At 41.6% G+C, this 19,725-nt stretch overlaps 1 protein-coding gene across 1 annotated transcript in view; it reads right to left on the minus strand.

Moving 5' to 3' along the window:
• The window catches only part of gria1a (glutamate receptor, ionotropic, AMPA 1a), a 55,668-nt gene that overhangs the window by 29,966 nt on the left and 5,977 nt on the right, over positions 1 to 19,725 (minus strand). Inside the window, exons 3-5 of the mRNA XM_028415519.1 lie at positions 9,238 to 9,477; positions 5,373 to 5,557; positions 1,725 to 1,778 (exon numbers count right to left, since the gene is read on the minus strand). Coding sequence (XP_028271320.1) covers positions 1,725 to 1,778; positions 5,373 to 5,557; positions 9,238 to 9,477 — 479 coding nt within the window. The remainder of the gene's footprint in view (positions 1 to 1,724; positions 1,779 to 5,372; positions 5,558 to 9,237; positions 9,478 to 19,725) is intronic.

Here is a 19,725-nt window from a genome sequence, read left to right on the forward strand (position 1 = left end):
GTTATCCTATTGTACAAACTTCATCATTCCCTTTCCTAAGGGACAAGCGTAGTGAGAAAGAGAACAGAAAACCTCATTTCATGGCAGCAGCTAATCTGTGACAGACTGAGTCCTCATGGGCTACTGTTAACAATGGCAGGATCAAAACCTTATAGGCTACAGTGAACAATGCCAGGCATGCCTCAGGCAAAGCAGAATGGAGAGAGAAGCGATTTAACGTAATGGTATCTCATACTTGTATTTTTTTTTTCCTTCTGACTATTATGCAGAGGAGGCTTTTCCAGAAAGGCAGAGAGTGGGAGAGGCAGTCTCTGTCTCTCAGCAGGCTGCCTGTCAGCGTGGGGAGAAGAAGTGGCAGTGAAGAGGGAATGGGTGGGAGTGGAGACAAAGATTTGTGTGTGATTTGTCTATGGTTTAAAAGCAAAGTTTTCACTGATGAGGAGAAAAAGGTGCGTTGAAGAAACGCCTCCTGCTCAACATGGCCCCCGTCTGACGACACACAGCGTTCGATGCTCTTTCTTTGTTCGGATGTTATTTGTTTCATGCCATTTGAAGCTTTGGCTCTCTCCCTTTGCCACATATCTGTCTCAAACTCTCACTTGTTTACTTACTTTGATCTTCATAACCACACAAACACATACTAAATAAATGAAGACAAATGAAGAGGGCTGGATGCTGACTGGACAGAAGTTCTTTACAATTCTGCCAAAACAGTTAAAACACTAGTTCAAACTAAAGACTGGCAGTTTTTTTAGGAATAATGTGGGTCGTGTCCGTTGGGATGGGAGTCCGTCCTCTGGGACAGGGACATGAATGGGATATGTTGCTGTGGTAGTTTAGAGCTCCTGGAGACAAATGCGAGCCGGCGTTCAGCCTGTGTGCTCCCATCTTCACAGTCTCCCTAATGTACTCTATGTGTTGCCAGGTGTCCAAATTTCTCAGCTGAACAGACAGAATTGTGTCTTTTTTCTGCTCCGTGAGTGAGCTAATGCTGTGCAGCGAGCTGGAGAGGTTACTATAGAAACTAGCCTCTTGCTAACACTGGTCACGGAGGGAGGTACAGTATTTCCAACAGAAAGTACTTACTTATTCACATACACAAGGGCACAAGTACACACAAGTAAATGAATTAGCACAAGTCTAAAAAAGGTGCAAGGACATAGAAAGTCTTCTTTTTTTTTGTACAAACCGTTTAATGGACCCATTATACATGACTTGGGCCACTTGGCGTATCAGATGTTATTACTGTCCGAGCCTTATCATTTAAAATTAAATCTGGCCAGACAAGGGAGATTGAAGCAATCTAAAAAGGCCCAGCAGTGGAAAATGATTCAAGCCAGCAGCTGCATATTAATGTTGTTATTACCACAGCTTCTGTTTTCTCTTCATTTGGTTGCATTTGGCGAGCACTGCAGCAGTCTTTGCACTGAGAAAATGTCAGCAGACAAAGAGAGCTAATGGATATATGCTCTCATACATTGGCTGCCTGACCTTTTTCTGTCACTGCGAGTCTGCGCAGATTTCTGTGTCTCTGACTGTCACAGGTTAAAAAAAACCTGAAAAAAAACCTAAAACCATATAGTTTCACGCTAAATTATTACATTTGCAGTAAAGTCTGTAATCACATGGTATATATATTTAATAGCAATACAAATTCAGTATGCACAGTGAGAAATCTAAATAGACTTAAAGACTACAGAAGTGGCACCATGATGAGACCTTACCAGGTTGGCCAGGATGTAGTGGTAGCTCTTTGCATTCTTTCCTTGCTCAACAATCTGAAAGAGAAAGAGACACACAGCAGAGAGTTGGTTTGTGTGTGAGAGAGCGAAGAAGGTGTTTTGACAGTCTCAGCAGTGTACCAGAAACAGTACAGTGTCCACTACTTTGGGTACTTGGGTTCACAGGAAATTACAGCAAAGGGACTGAACATGAGGGGGTGACTACATCACTGACATCAGTGATTATGGTATGGTAGTTCATATTTAATATTCTTTACTTCCTTCCTTCCTTCCTTCCTTTTACCTGTTTACATCCCTAGCTGGAGCCTATAAATAAGCTGTGGTTTCCATACCCATTTGACCTGGGAATGAATGCTGCTGTATAATTTCTCACTTAGGACAAAAACACAATAACTGACTGTAACTGCAGTGGCATCCTTCAGACATGAGAAATGAAGACCAAACAGCAGTAGTACAGAAATCTGCAGTTCCTCCTACAGCCTCTGGGGGTGGCTCCAAAAGCGAAACAATTCCCATAGACTATCATGTTGAAAAGGGAGATGATATACAGCTGCAGTCCTTCCATCACTGCCAATATATTCATGGCTGCAGTGTATGTGCACGCTGAGTTTAGAGCCCACGTGCAGTGGATAGTTTGAAAAGACCGACAGATGAAACACACATCTGCATGCAGCCTCTAACTGATCAAAAGGTGGGGAAATACAAATAATGACAGTGACTGACTGACATGACTGTTTTAATGGAGTTATTGACATTGATTCATGACTAGACAAGGCTTTTTATCTGTTGTACCATGATCACTGAAAATGGTTTCGATAATTAGTTGACAACTGTACAGGGGTGAATGTGAATATAACTCAATTATTTTAACTACGACTATACATTTCCTAATAAAACGTGTGACCCCTTTGAGTGCCAACTGAAGCATGGAGGTCCACAATTATAAACCTTCTGTGGTCTACTTCAATCATTGTTACCTTTCTCTTCCATCACCTTTATGAAACATGCCTCTTGCGTCCAGTGTTTTGGACATACACACAAACCCACTTCCCTTGACCTCCATCATGATCTAAAAATATCATCAGATGATGCAGTCTATCAGTGCTGAACTGTTCACAAGCCCCTCTCCCACACCTACTCTTCATCTCTCACCTGTCTGTGCTGTTGTCATTTTCTAACTGTAAGCGTCACAGGTCAGCCAATCAGCGAGGGTCAGAGGAGTCTGAAGGGTTTACAGTGTGAGGAGGCTTATTTATAAAGGAAACAGGCAGCCGCAGCTTTTACTGGCATTTAATGTAGATGTAATATAAGACACCGCTTAGCTGGAAGTAAATGCCCAGTTTGGCTGTCTCTAAATCACAAGTGAAGTAGAGTACTAGTGTGTGTGTGTGTTATCACAACCGTCACATAAAATAAGGCCAAGTGGACAACATTACTTTAAAGCTTGAGCACAGTGGATAAGAAGCTCGTTTCATTCAGGCGCTGTGGATGAACTCGTCACATTTTTCATTGCGTTTCCTCTGTGGGAGCATTTTGCCCTGAGTATTCTTTGGGGAACATACACATTTGTGTGTGTGTGTGTGTGTGTGTGTGTGTGTGTGTGTGTGTGTGTGTGTGTGTGTGTGTTTAATGATGCTGTAGGTCACGACAGAAGGTGGCATTTGTTATTAATGGCGACCCCAGCACAAGGCGAGTCCCACAGCCAAGCCTCGGGCAAGGAAAAACAAGAGAGGGAAGGAGGACAAACACACACCAGCAATGACACCAATACACTCTACACCAGGGGAAAACACACACACACACACACGCATTGTCACAGTGGACCATCAAATGGAAATATTCTGGCTGTGAGTAGCTTTTTAATTATACATGCTGATTTCAAGAGTCACTCAGAGTTCAGCCCCAAGAGGACGGGTCACTTTTTCTTTCTGGCAGAAAACGTTTCGGTGGTAGTTTTTCTATCACTTTAAATAATCTCAGGGGAGAAAGCATCAACATTCAGCCTATATGAGAAGTCACCCTCAGGATACTGTCACTGACATTATCGGGAGGAAATCTGTGTACTGTATGCGATGAATGAGATGAACACAGGAGCGAGTTTAAAGGGCGGAACTGGCAGAGGTGCTGTGTGTGTCTGTGTGTGTCTGTGCGTGTGTTTGTGTGTGTGCCTTTTGTTTGGGTGCACAGGCAGGGCAGTGTGGAGGCAGGGAGCAGATGTCGGTGATTGATGGTGGCCGTCTGAATGGAGAACTTCTCTGGCTCAGCTTCTGTAAACTGGTGAGAACTGATGCAATAACCTTAACTGTAGACACCGGGCCATCAATAACGTTCACACAGAGCCTGCACATACAGATGGGGACTGTGTGTGCATGTGTGTTATCAACGTCAGGGTGTGTGTGTTTTTCTATAAACAATGTACAGAAAATGGAAAAAAACAAACACACACACACACACTGACAGATAACTCATAAATCGTTAGAGCGGCATCAACAAGCAAAACGAATGACACTTTCCGGAGTTTTCTTCCATAAGAATTTAAAATTTTGAAGAACTTTTAAAATAATGGCTTCTTGATGCAGCGACACCAGAGAAGAGGCAGCTCATTTTTCACCAGCGACCATCGATAAAAGACAACACTGCTTTGCCGATTTCTTCAGCTGTATCGAGGAAGCTAATTAACGTACATGGGTGGTTGAAAAAGCCATCTCTTACTGACATTTTAATGTCTCTATCTAACGGGCTTTAAAATAGGAACCCCATAAAATGTGTCACACAAATTAACTTAATTGCATCATTCATGACTGCATGTTACATGACCTGCAAAACGTCCACAGATCGTGTAGAAGACATGGACATTATTGTTTTGTCGGAGAATGTCATTGTAGTGTAAGATGACTGCAATAAATGTTTGGGTGTCACATTATCGCGACTAGACTTTTTTTGTTGATTTTTGGCTTTTCATCACTGCAAACTAATCATCTTATTTATTATCCTACTGTTTGTTGCCATTCTTTCACAATTGTAATAAATATTGAGTTGAATCATCATGCTGCAGTGTGATGTTTGCTCTCTGTGTCACATTTGTCTTTCATATTTGTTTGTATTTTTATCTTTGCCTTCAAATGGCTACAAAAAAAAATCCTCCATTCTTAGCCCCCACTTCATGATAGTGCCTAGTTACGGTTGCTAAGCCACGATTGGACGATCTCTGTTAGGTGGTGGTGGTGGGGGGGTTGGTGAACAGTCAATCGTGATGCCTTCTCCTTTAAACAGTACAGAGGTGAGTAAGTGATGATCCTATCACAGAAGAACTGCCGGCTCCAAATGCCAACCGTGTGTTATTTATCTTTTCTGTCCTTGATGCTCCAGGAGACTAAACACCACAGAGGAACAAAAAGCAACCCCCACTTTCCATTTATAGCCCCCCCCCCCTTCCTGTCTTGCTTTCTCCTCTGTTCATCTGATTAAAATGTATAGAGCCTTGTCCTTAGAAGTGCCTTTGTCAGATTTGTTTAATATATTTCTCTGAAGATCTTTAAAAAATGCTAAATATTCAATTAATCATCAGCTAAAGCTTGCACTATTATTCATGATAACATAGTTTATGTGGTGACAAATAAATCTTGCTACCTTTTTGAGTATGCCGGTGAGCCTCTCAGTCTCACAGTCGATGATAATCTGGCCTTCCTTCCTCTTGTCCAAATCCTGGAACACTTTCAAGAAGGAGGCCTCTGTCATCGTCTCCACATTGACAGAGGTCACCAGCCAGTTCCTCTCTGCTGCTGTGTCCAGGACCTTCTGCAGAACTGACAGGCCTGAGTGAGAGAAGAAAAGTAAAGCACAGGAATCATAAGTAAGCTGGTATTCATCTACATGTAATAAAATGCATATAATGTACAGGTTATGCCTTATATTCTATGATCTGAAAGACAAATGAGAAATACTTGCATACCAAACAGACGCTGTGCAGAAACCCAAACTGTTCCTGATAAGCTTATCTATCAGAATCTCCCCCATAGCTTCAGTGATAAAGTGTAATGAGCGGGGCAGTCCATTAAGCACACCAACATGTACAGGTGTGCTTTTCCAGCTCCTACTGCCTACTGCCAGCCTAAATAATCATCGCTTTCATACTAACAAATAATCAGGCCGTGCATCATCACAGACGACAAACTCACAGCCGGCTTTAATGTACGTCCTCCGAGCACCAATTACAGATGGCGCTACTCAATTACACTGTCACCGATATGCTGCTGAGGCACTTGTGCCTCGTAGAGAACCAGGTAGAGCAGCCTATGAGCTAAGGGCTCATGCTAAGACAGGAAATAAAAAGCGATTAGGGAACACATTGATCTTGAGCTCTGATTTACAATCTGACTCACTGTTGTGCTTCTTTGCTGCTGGCAGTAGACCAATCAGATTCCTCTGCGCTGGCAGCCGCAGTTGTTCCACTGAGTAAGTAATTTCACCAGCAGACTGGTAGCCATTACCCAAATGAATTACAGCAATTACAAAATGTAGAAATGTCAACTAATACATGATGTAGCTGTGTTTGCTTTTTCCTCTTACTAAGCAGCAAACACAGTTAAAGCCACAGTGTGTCCACACGTCATGTGTTTTACACAATCCTCCGTGGTTGTTTGTTCATGTTCATAATCATACAGACGTAACACGAGCTTGTCCACATGACAACACAGACCCTGTCAAAAGAAGGATGAGAAATGCAGTCACAGTGTCTGAAAGATGATTGCTTGGCCTTATTAGAATGCACACCAGCTGCTCTCCAGGCAATTCACGCTGCTTATTTGAAACCAGGTCGTTAAGAAATAAAAAGATGGATGGCATTTCACCTTCGTGTGTGACCACAACACAGGATGTGTAAATAAATTAAGACATCCAGAAAAATGTGAAGATGTAGAAAGGAAGTGATACATAGGGGTTGATAAAGCATCCCTGCAGAAGCGCATGGACATTTTAGCACTTTTGACCATATTTCTTTCTTTTTGACATTTCTCTCCACTGAACAATTCTTGGTGCTGGTCGATTCGATAGTAGCTGTTAAACTGATGTTAAGATTAAGAAAACCTGTTTTAAACCTATATGTTAGACAAGGGAACACACTGATCAATGGGTTTTTGAAGAGTTTAGCTCTGCAGCCCTTAGGTTTTTGTGTTTATAGTTATGATTGGAGGATAAAGATCTATATCTAATTTGACACACACAGCCCAAGCTGTATTGAATTGTTTTTTGTTTGAGAAGAAATGTATTGTTTAAGCAATAAAAGCTGGGTTTAGATATATGGGTATGAGTGCAGTGCTCACTCAAAATATTATACTTTCCAGGTTTCTTGGGGAGCACTCATCCAAACAATCAAAATCTAATAATACACTGCACTTCTTTAAATGATGAAGAACCTGTTCAAAAATGGCTTACACTCGCATATGTGAAATAATAAATACACTGGAACACAAATTTATGAGAAAAGTCTGCTGTACCTAAATGACCATGATGATATACACTGTAAAAGGTGAAGCATCTAAAGTTGCCTCATTAGCTGAACATCCTGCTTAGCTGTCCTGAGTTTCAGCACCACGGACAGCACCATGCAACATACTGTAGTCACTTTCCAAAGGAAGCACCTCTTTCCATTATTCTTTCCATCTTTAAATAATCTCACCTCTTTCCTAACACCCTGGTGTGTTTGTTTGTTAATTACACATCATGTACAGTACAATATGTTCCATACAGCTGTGAAGCAGTGCTAAAATTAGTGTTAGAGTCTCATTATTGGTGTGGAGAGTGTTCTGTACTGAAATAAACTACAAAGAGACCTGGAGTCAACTTCCTTTCATGTCATCTCTTCATCTCTTCAGTTTTTGTTTCATTCCAGCTCTGCCTCCTCTTTTTTATCATTTCACTGTGTTTACACAGAATATCCTCTCCTGTTTTAAATGTGCCTAATGCACCCCAATATAAATCAGAGCCAGGCTGACAAGGAGGATCACAGGGAGGAAAAAAAACAGTCCTCCAAAGGCATCCTGGAAGAGAATAATATCATAATGGAATCCAGCTCTCATAAGCACCCCTTTTGGCCAAAGGCAATACACAGAGACCGGGGCACCAGGCAATCGGGAGCAGAGAAAATACCACTTTGGGAAACCATTTTGCTGAATATTGTTTATGATAGGTTTAATGGGCTATCAAATTTGTTTTCCCATTCTTGAGGTTTAAAAATAAAAAAATGAAAGGCACATTTATTATAGAATGCTGCGTTAAAGCTCTTGAGATGGCAGGAAAATGTTAAAGCATATTTGTACGCCTTGTGCTCCTCAGATAATGAACTAAAATGCTGATTCTTTTTACATATCTAATTACTTTTAGCTATACTACAGACAATATCACTTAGATGTAATGTAAAAATGTAAAACACTTCAACAAAGTATTTAGATGATGCACAGAAAGACACACATTCACAAAACGACTATTTTTCTAATTTTTCTTAAAGGCTTAAAATAACCCCGTAGGAAGGGTGACTGCAGTGTAGTATCCAGGCAACAGAGGACTACTGATATGGATTCCACTGACTCCATCCTACTACTCCATCACACAGGGGTGACCCTGTGCACACACACAAACACACACACACAACGGCTTGAGAGCAGATAATGAAGGGATCAAATCAGAAAAATCTGTGGACACGTGTGGTCACTACAGCCATGCTGCATCAGAGAGGGCAGGAGCCCACTATGAAATCTCATACATCAGAGCAGTGACATAGTGGCATATGTCTTTTAAAGCTCTCAGTTTAGTCAAGAACACAAGCAGATAAAAGTTACAGTAGGCTCTCATACTCTGCACATTTGCATCTGGGCACACACACAAATTACACCCATCATGGTCATGCTCCAAAGCCCACAACAGCTGGGACAGATGGCACAGAGTTATGTGAAAGGTATAGCTGCTTGGCTATGGAGGAGGGGGGGAGGAAGCAGGAGGCAGACAGGTGTGCCACGTTATTTTTGTCTGCCTATGCAGGAGTGTCATTATGATGTTTAAATTGAATGCTACAGTGCTTTTTTCCCCCTGACACAGTACTGACAAAGGAACTGCAGCAACATGGGTTACTGCTGAGGACTGCTCAATGAAAAGCTTCATCTTTTGTTTCTTTTGTGTGATTTATCTGCTAGTCAGTGCAGGTCAATGTTTCTGTTCTGTGCTCACTGTACAAAGACGGTGGTCTAAAATAAATGTTCTGATGGCAACTCATTGCTGCACAATGGCTACAATTGACCAGACTACTGTTACCATGGCAATATGAAGACGACAAATAGTGGTTGGTTTAATGACTGGTTCAGGCTCTGGCTGTCTCCATGTGCATTCGGTGTAGTGGATTTGCTTTGGGAAAGAAATCTTAAAATGTTGAATACAGAGACCAACAATCCTCTAATGTAACATTATTATATAAAATTACATAAAAAGGAAACCTCTTTCCTACCTGAGTCAGAACTGTACATGTAGACGAACTTCGTCCATCCATAGTGGTCGATGACTCCCACCAGAGCATCCTGGAGCTCAGGCCTCAGCTGTATGACAAACTGGTTGGCCGTCTCGATGGGGAAGGACGGCGTGACAAAGCAAACGTGCAGTGCTCCACAGAAGGACATGAGCATGTTGACCGTCTTCCTGTCATACAAACCGATGATGGCGTACACACCTTTGGAGAACTGGGAACAAACTGCAAAGGAAACAATGAAAAAGAATACGTCAGTCTTTTAACAGTTCTAGTTTTATGATTTAAAATATTAAAAACAAATGTTAAGACACAGACTGTGATCAATGCTTGACATGTCCTTTTAGTGTGCTTTTTTAAAAAACGGTTCTAATCATTAAAGTCACCACATACTCTGGATGTACTTGTCTATTGTCGATAAATGGCACATACACTCTGTGTGAACTTACAATGATTGCACTTTAATTGATGTCCTACAAATTCCCTCTCATGGGAGAGTCTAAGGTATTGAATTAGAGCTGAAAAGATTAGTCCAATCATCAGCTAGTTGTTTCTAGAGCCGCTGTGTAAAGATTTTCTGCTTTTCCCATCTTGCATTGTGGCAAAAAGAACAAAAAAATGTCTAAAAAAACCAATCTATAATGTAAAAAAAAACAGCAGGACCATGTTCAACTAAGCTATTTTTTTTTAATTATAATGGATTTTAATTCTGTAATTTAATTTACCTGTAATTCCCACCTAAAATTGTTTAGTATTATTATTAGTTATTAGTGTAATGATACAATATACTGTATGTATAAAATATTTAATATAAGGAGGAAAGATTGTTTTTCTTGTTTTTCTCATTTCTTTTGTTAATTTCTAACTACTCTGGTAAACTTTGACTATTAGACATTTGTGTGTGATTATATTGTAAGCAGTGTGCAAATTATGGCCAAAAATGATTTTGTGAGGTGACCTTGACCACAGAAATCTAATTAGTTAGTCCTTGACATTCTCATTACAGATACTTCCATTAGTACACTTCCATGCACTACACTGTATGTATCGTGCATAAATTTAGACTGGGTTGTTGCAAATTGAACACCACACAAAATGGCTCTCACTGGAAATGCCAAGAGCTATACTTACTGGCTGAGCCAAGCTAACTGTAACATGTGGTGGTACCATAATCACACTACGTAGGTTTAGTATATAAAGGCATTCCTGGGATCAGTACATATTAATAGCACATTGCCTATGGACATACTGGCAGCACAGAGGCATATAAAAGGAGAAAAGAGGAATCTGTCAGTGAAGTCTTTCAATTATAATCTGAGTCATCAAGTAGTACTGTGTAACATGTTTATGCAAAGCTGGCCTCCTGGTCCATCTGTTTGCCACCAGTCTGGGTGTTTTGCCTTCAGTGGAGGAGGTGAAGGCAGATTAGGAGTAGAGAGGTTAATCAATGCATCCCCAGGGTTCCATTGACATTTTACTGACAGCAGGAGGCGGTTTCCACCTCACATTTTCTTTTTCTTTTCTTTCTTTTCTCCCTTTCTCTCTCCATTTTTCTTTCTCTCATTGTCCGTATGTCACTCTGACTTCCTTCACACCCTCTAATATCTTAAAATAGCTAATTTATATTCATAGTCTCCTCTTTAGAAGGTATATCCTCTGCTATCTTCGCACACACTCTGGTCTAGCCTGGGCTATTTTCTGCTGTGGCGATGGGTGGGCCTTACTTATCTCTGTATTTACCAAACAGATTGAAGTCGCTGTCTGTCCCCCACACGAGGGCCAGCTCTCTGGTAGGAGCTGAGGAAAAGACAGAGAGGGAATGGCCTGTACCCAAAAACGCCTAACCTGTCACAGACCTGCCCCCTCCGGGCAAGCACGTGTGTGTGTGTGACGGAGCTAGAGGGAGAGCGAAAAAACTGAGAGTGAGAGAAAAATCAGCGGTATCACATACAAATAGAAGCGCACACGCACACACACACACGTATGCAGCCTCTAGTGCTCCAAAAGCCTGGTGACTCACCCTACTTAAAGCAAGCACTGAAATAGACATTTTGCGCCTCGCCACACTGACTCAGTAACAGAACTATCTTTCCTTCATGGTCTGCACACACTCTTGCTTGTAAATGGACACTCTCTCAGCTGCTGATTTCCACAAGCGCACATATTATATATCCCCGTCCAATTTTCTAGGACCAATTTCACCGGTGTCCTCCATGTTCTGCCTGTATAAAAGGTAATGAGAGCTTGTTTGACTTTTTGTGCAGTGTCCCATTACTCTACCCTGCAGCAGGTTGCTGTGTTTCACTGTATGTGAGTCTGAGGTTTTCATACTTACAGTATGGCTGTTTGACAAAAATAAATAAATAAATAAATAATAAAATAAAACATGCAGCCATGTGGCACAGACCCCCTGCTCTGAACTGGCATGACAAGCATGTGCTCGTCTGATTCGACATGAGCATGACACAGAACATTAGTGTAGCTCAGCAGTCTCAGGTCAGACAGCAGTATAGAGGAGCAGCATTTTGCATGCGTTTGTGTGCGAGCAGCTTGTTAGTGCTGCTCCACATGTGTAATGACATTGGAGGCAAGGCCGAAAGGGCCTAAAGTGATCTTGAAGACCCCAGCAACACCTGTCCGCCCTGGCACTCCGCATCTCCTCACCACAGTTACAGCTGCCATGGCGGCAGGACTAAGGTTGCCCAGGCAACGGTCTGTTTCTCTGGCAGGGATTACAGTAGCTCAGAGCTGCTAAAGGACTTTTGGAAGATGGAGTGGGAATTGTGAGTGTTTGGACATTTTGTCATAATTAGGTTTCCCCTCAAGGAATTAACACATTTGCAAAACTGCCTTGGCTTTGAAAAATCCTTAGATAATTTCTGAAATAATGGAAGATTTGCAGCACAGCACCACATTTTTTATTTACACACACACACAAAACAAGTCAGGGATAATACCCAACAAGCACTTTCCATGATTGTAATGGATGATGAAGGGTTATGAACCAGAGGCAAAGCTGGGGTGGTTCTCATTTAAAAGCTATTTATCGTATTTTTTAGGTTGTCATTATTGGTTACACAAACAACTCTAGCACAGACATCTTTAGCTGAAAAATTAAAAAAGCAAGTTTAAAACATCAAAACATGAGCAAATATTACTGACACAATGTAAGGAAATAACAGATACGCCACCTATGTGTTGTGGTGCAGAGATTTACTGAACAGAATCAGTGTGGAGATGCCCTCTGTGATACCAAAAAGAAACCACAAGCCACAGGTTCTCACGTCCTTACTAATACATTCTCACATCAACAAGATTTTTTTACACATTTTTCCATATTTACATTAATTTAGAAAGACCACACCCACACTTTTGTTGAACCTTCCAGCTATTAATCATAAGTTGGGTAAAACTTTATTGATCGTTATGATCATTTTCAACAGTCAGCCACAAAAGCACAGCACAGAAGATTCTAATATGCATAGAGATGCAGCAAAGCTCACTCGAACCATCTCTTGAATTGAAATTTTCACCTTTTCTAAACTTTTCCTATGAATGAACAACAAGCTGATTTGCATTTGTTGTGACCAAAGAGTTCTGGGCTGCAAGAAAATCTAAAGGGGGCTAATACACAACAGGAGGAGCTGTCAGAAAAAAACTCAAGCAACTCACAGCTTCCCTGTTCTCTGTTTCCTGTGCCCCGCAGCTGTTCCACTGCTTAGCATGAGCCAAATATCAAATGACAGACATGTCTGTGCCGGCTGCACAAAGGGGGCATGTTTGTGACAGTTGCTCCTGCATGTGAAGTTGTGGATGATGGGAGGGCTACCAGGGAGGGTGCTGGGCGAGGCTGCATCCTTAATGCAGCCCATAAATGTTTTAGGTTTCATATTTGGGTTTGACTGAATAAAAGATTTCTTTAAAACAAACCTTTGTAAGAATAAAAGAGCATATATCAGGTTTTAATCACTTTAAAAAACAACCACATTTGACAGAATAAAACACAACAAAGGAATTTATAACTTTGCTTTCACCTAAGGACATTTTGATGTCAAAGTCAGTACATTAAACAGTTTCTTTTTCTTTATTGTAATATATGTGAATATTTGATATAGTCCTAATTAAATGCATACATAAATCAGCAGTAGTGTGAGCGTACAGGCCTCCCTGCTGCTCCACCTGAGCTGCTACCTAACCTGTGAAGCCGGCTGCATTATTACAGAGCTGCTCCTCCTTCACTGGACCATTTGTCCACTTGATAACAATAATCATGTGTTCACAATCTTTCCTGAGATTTCTTCCTGTATTATGATGTTAAATCGTGGTTATCCAGAATACTGTGTCTGGTGTCTAAGTGAAGGTGGCCTTATAGGATATAGTCAATATATATAACAAATCACAAATCAATAGGAACACATGTAACACATGTAGACTGAGCAGGCCCACCTAAATATATATTCAATTCATCTTTTCACTAAAGACATGACAGAGAGTCATTGCATTTTTAAAGGTATTTTTGCTGTGACTTGGTGTCATTTTTTTATCCATCTAGTTACTGCCGCCTTTCCCATATATATGACACTCAGCTCGGCACATACAATGAAGAATGATAGATGTGAATTTTATTTTATTTATGTGAACTGTCCCTTTAAGAATGGGGCAGAGAAGCACAGATACACAAACAGAAACTCCTAAAACACAATGCCTGAGGCCACAAATCCCCGAGGAGTGGAGGTATAAAAATCAATGCAATGTACGTTTTAAAGGTTTAACACAAGCAAGCTGGAAAGAATCAATATAAGGAAGGTGCAGACTCTTTAACACATGTATGCTGAACCACAAATCGTGATAAGGACATTCTCTTCACAATCGCACCCACACACACACACACACAGATGGAGCACAAGTTTTCTACTATTTTCCTCCTCTGGGATTTGCATACTATTATCATGTGCAACATTAAGGTCAGCAGTATGGAAGGAACCTCGGAGCAGCAGGAAGCTGGGTTCAGCAAGGGGGTGGGGGGAGTGTACTGATCGGTGGGTTCTTGTTCAGTCATCCATGCAGATCTGTTTCCTTGATAAAGCCTGACTACTGAGGACTGACATGCCAGGTGACTCCACAAGATAGGACAGCCGATATAGTTGCTCATCTCATCCACTGATCTACCATACACAGTTCTCTATTGCACAATCTCAAATAATTTTATATTCCAATGGTATGAAATCATGTCTTTTTCCTCAAAAAACTGTGAACAATGATCTGCTAAATCCAGCCCAGCTTTCCTTCAATGCAGCATTAACCCTGCAAGATTGATTCTCAGTCACACCACGCCTTTGTACAGCGAGCCTCAATCTTACACCTAGCTTTATAATGTCCATCCAATGTCACCTTTACACCACAAGATCACAGCTTTCCCACTAATACCGAAGGAGGCCAAATCTGTTTCTTTTCTATCAGTCAGTACTACTGAAAAAGGGATGTGCACCAAGAACACACACTCATATTTATTTTCAATAAATCAACATTTTCAGCAAATCCCTGCATGATTTATTACATTATATTGAGCAAGTTACAGATAAATTAAGCAGACCTTGGCTGTCACTCTTGTTCCTCCACATTCTGTTGTTTTTCCCTCCTCCCCTGTGTGAGTCTCTATTTTCATTGTGTGTCGTGTGTGTGACACTCATCTGCCTGACTGATCATCAGTCTACGCACCTATCTCCCACCTACTCATCAGTACACCAGTATTTAAACCCCAGACAGTGCAGCAGTGACATCATTTGGCCCGCTAACTGTTTGTAGCCTTTCTGATTCTCTGTGTGTTGTTTTGGCTTTGGATTAGTCCTGTTCTCCTTGTGCCTCAGGTCTCTGCTGCCACTTGGTCTGCTTGTCTGTACTTCTCCAGCTACTCCACCATCTTCCCCTTACCCTCGCTACACTCCGTCTTGCCTCTCCGGCCACCAGCCTGCCTGTAACAACCTGCCAGCCACGCTTGCTCCCTTTTCTTCCCTGCTCTGCCAGCCTCCAGCATTCTAGCCGTTCAATCCAACCAGCCAGGCTCCGTCTCCAGCTCCTTCCTCCCTCCTCAGCCTGCTCCACCACTACCTTCACTCACTTCCTTTGTTCACTGACCTCCATTTCCCCTCCATAGACATTACAACAATTCTCTTCTTATCACTGAATCCCATGTGTGTTTTCTGCATTCAGGTTGTCCTGATTGATTGCATTGCTATATAGAAATGGATTTTGTATTATGTATTTACATGCCCACGATTTTTCTAAATACTATGACACAATGGATGGATTGGTCATGTAAACAGTGTATTCTGTTTGGATATTTCTTGTTATTATTTCTTTTTTTCTGATTAGGATGCAGGTGTTAAGTGTTTTATACATAGACAAACAGAATATTTATTTCTACTGACCAAACTCTGGCTAGGAATATAGTGCATGTCTTCACAGGCTGGAAATGTTATACCCACCATCCACACTCTGTATGTCACCTGATGGAAATTGTGTTGCACAGACACGTTGAACTGTTTTACAGACTTTAACAGCACCGGGGACTTTTGTCTCATGCAATTTCCTGCCATCTTTCCACTGGTGCTGCTATAATAAAGGTGTACAATTTCCATCAATGTATGCATAAAACAAGATCTTTATTCTGGCTGGCATATGCTTCCTTTATTTAGCTTGTTAGCCTGCTAATCACAAGACATGTTTTTAGCATGTGATTTAAGGTATCTTGCCAAAAGATGAGAAGGGTGACATCAACCACAATTCACAAGGGTGAAAGGTCACTCAATCAACCACGGAGCACTTTGAGGGGAGATAAACACATCTGACACCAGACAGTGGAAGATGCACACAGTTATCCTCCACTCAGCCACCCATGGCTAATAACTGCCAGATAATGTGTGTAATAAAAACAGAGAGAGCATGTCGTGGTCCCACTGGTCCCATCCATCTTCTGGAGAGCTAATCAGCTATGTTAATGAAAGGCCAAGCAAGAATGAAGTCAATAATTTAACTCACACACATATACAGTATACAAGCCTTTAGGACAAGCGTTCAATCTAATAGTGCACACACCTCCACACTAATCTCAATAACAAAAAAAAAAACTCTCACTGGTTTTGACAAGACAGCGACTCACATACACAGCTTGTGCTTGTGAAGAACCCCTCAGGTGATGGGTGGGGGTGGCCTACTCTGTGAGCCCTCCAACACAGCATGACTCACACAGCGCAATCAATCTCCTTCTGTGCAGAGGACACGGACCCAAGGGACCGAAACGCAGCACCAAACCTGGATCTGCATGAAAGTCTCCAGACATGATTGAGTGGGAGGGTTTTTACTGTAAAAGCAGTTTTCTCTGGGATCTCAGGCAAAAAAACTCCTTCTCGTGCCAACCAATAAGTTTAGCGATAACATGTCAATGTACTGGAAAGAGAGTATTTCATCCATACATATTCTACATGCAAAGCAAGAGATAAAATTTACACGCATTTAGAAGAGGGCTGGGTTTTGCCTCACTGCCTTCACATCTCCCCAGAGTACCCATATGCCCTATGGAGTGTTGCACTCAAGAGAGGTGCGCTCGCTGTTCCCTGGTATAAACAGCTTTAGCTCCTAAAGCTTAAGTGAGATTTACTGCCAGTGCAACAGCAATAAAACTGTGTATATGTCACTGCTGTTTCCGGTGTGTGTGACAAAAAACTGAAGAGGGAAGGAAGCAAAATAAGACAGAGGAGAAGAAAAAGTTGATAGAAGAGGCAAAATAGAAAAAGAAATGAAGAAAACAGAGGGAAGGCAGACAGGAACAACTCTAAAGCTGCACCCACTGGGGAATAACAGTGATCAGAGCAGCAGCTGACCAACCAAACACTTCTTAGATTGTAAGTCGGGGATACTCATGAGAGATTATAGAAGTTGAAAAGGGGGGTGATGGAAGGTTAATAAGGATGAGCCAAAAACATGCGAGTCTGGAAAATGTAGGTGATGGCAGACAGAAGGAGAAGAAGCAGAAGCATTAGAGCCTGTGAGAGGGGTTGATGCTGCGAACAAAGAGAACAGATGCCAGCCTAACAGTGGGAAACACAGAGACCACAGGGTGAAATCTAGATCTCCTATTTCCTCTAAGTAATAAAACAATGGCACCGCATCGCCTCATTAAATGGGTAATCAAGGGTGTGAGATCACTCCCCTCAGCTTCCAACATCTCTCTCTTTCTGCGTGTGTCTCACTCTCTAACCCTCTCTCACTGGGCTATTGTCTCTCCTCCTCACTGTTTCTCACCATGTTTCCAATCTGGTTTGTCTCACAGCGATGCCGCCTGCAGAATAAATGCTTACCTGGGCAACGGGTCAGATACATTGCCCAGACCAACTCCTGTCAGGGGGTATGGAAACTCCAATTATCTCCTTAACAATCATCCCTTCGCAATTATCTTCCCATCTGCGTATCAGTGTCGACAGGTGCAGAGGGACGGTCCCGCTCACACACTTTCATTTCTCTGACAGAGGAAGTGATGGAGGTGGATATGCAGAGCAAGAAAAGCCAAACACACAACCTGCATGCTACGTCGTTAGGGCCCTCTGTATAAATGTGGAGCCACTGGGAGATGAAAGTGTTGGTCTGAACAGAATTCATCACTGGCAGAAATGCAGAAACGCTACATTAATTAAACAGACTGAATCTTCAAAAAGGAATGACTGTAGTGGTTAATTATTTTAGTGTCAGTTATTCCAAAAAATCTAAATGTAAGAGGACACAGAGCATCCAAATCCACCAAGGTGATGTCCTTCTATGTCTTATTTTGTCCAACAGACATTTCTGGGCTCAATTTGAAATGATGAAAATTAGCAAATTCAATCATTTCAATACTGTGTTTGACCTGTAAATGAATTAACAGATTATTGTAGGCAAATAATTAACCAAGCCATCAACTTCAGAGAGACTAGAGTGCATCCACAGGCCCAAGCACCCATAGACAATGCAGGATAAAATCCTCTACCACAGTGTGTTTGTGTGAGTATTTATATCACCATTGTCTAACACCTTGATGGCCCTGCATGGACCCTACAACAGGTGGTCTTTACAAGATTGTAGATTAGAAATTAGGATTAGGAAAATTGTTAAAACACTAGCTACACAGAGTTTGACAGATGGGATCAATTTTTTAGACTAAAAAAAAAACAAAACAAGAACACAAGTATGAGGAATTTTTTAAAATATGTGATAAGGCTACAGACTTAAGCACGGCCAGTTCATTTATTAAAAATTTAATGTCACAAGACCTGAGACCTGAGTACCAAAATCAAATTTCTGAAAACTATGGTGCACACACACACACACACACACACACAAAGAGTTGTGAAAGGAGACACTTTGCATAAGTTCTTGACGCCAAAAAAAGCCAGCATATAAGAAATGTACATACTGTATACTGTACAAAGGCCCTTAGAAAACATCTTGAATGGAAGCTTCTTATCTAAGAGGCTCAAAGACAGGGAGCTCAGTTCAAGCTGACTTACACCTTGACAAACTGAGAGCTGGAGAAAAAAGTTAGATGCATGCTGCAGTTCATGTTATTAGTAGTGTCTTTACTGATTAAGGTTGTTCAACTATGCACGTGTGCTGCATTTTCTCAAAGGTTTATGGTGAAATACATCAATGTGATGAGCGGTATCATATCGGTCCCTACTGCCAAACTACTTGTTGCACCTCTGCTATCTATTGTATAGGTGTAGTTGTGTAGTTGATTCTGGCCGCTGATGTTTGCTTTATTGTGCATTCATGATACAAAAACTGTGTTTTCTGTTGAGTTTTTGTCTCTTTTGATCTTGTAATTTGTAGCATCTGTTGCAGGGCTGGTGTCAGTGTAAGTCCTTTACTTAGTACGGTGCAGATGACAACAGCAGTCTAGTGTTGTAGCCGTAAGAGCAGTTGTCACACTGTTTAATATGCTTGTAGGCTCTGTTCCTCATTAAAGTACACAGAAGCTCCCGAGATGTACTGTATGACAAAAGAGGGACTCTGCTTCTGTCTTTGCTGCAAAAACATGACAGCTGCCATCATCAGGCGCTCGTCCCCCCCACCTCACCACACAAATCCTGGTCCTCATCCCCGAACACATTGTTTCCTAATTGGCAGCCCCGCACATTTCAGCTCAGAACTCCACGTCCCAGCTGCCATTACCTCCAGAGACGACAGATTTGTTTTAAATACTTGGTGATGTCGCATGAATATAGAAGAGGGCTTGGAGAGGGCTCAGAAAGACGACTAGGGAAACAAAAATACAAACCGAATGGACACAGGCGTCAGCAATGTGTGAGCATTTATGGGCTAAATGAGTAATAAAGGTCTCTTCAGGAACCTATTCACAAAACGCTGGATGGACAATTGGATATGGAAAATTTCTCTCTTCCTTCCCACCCTGCCTCTTACACACATCCCATTTACCTGTTT

Source organism: Parambassis ranga, chromosome 10, assembly GCF_900634625.1.
Source record: "Parambassis ranga chromosome 10, fParRan2.1, whole genome shotgun sequence".
Lineage (NCBI taxonomy): Eukaryota > Metazoa > Chordata > Actinopteri > Ambassidae > Parambassis > Parambassis ranga.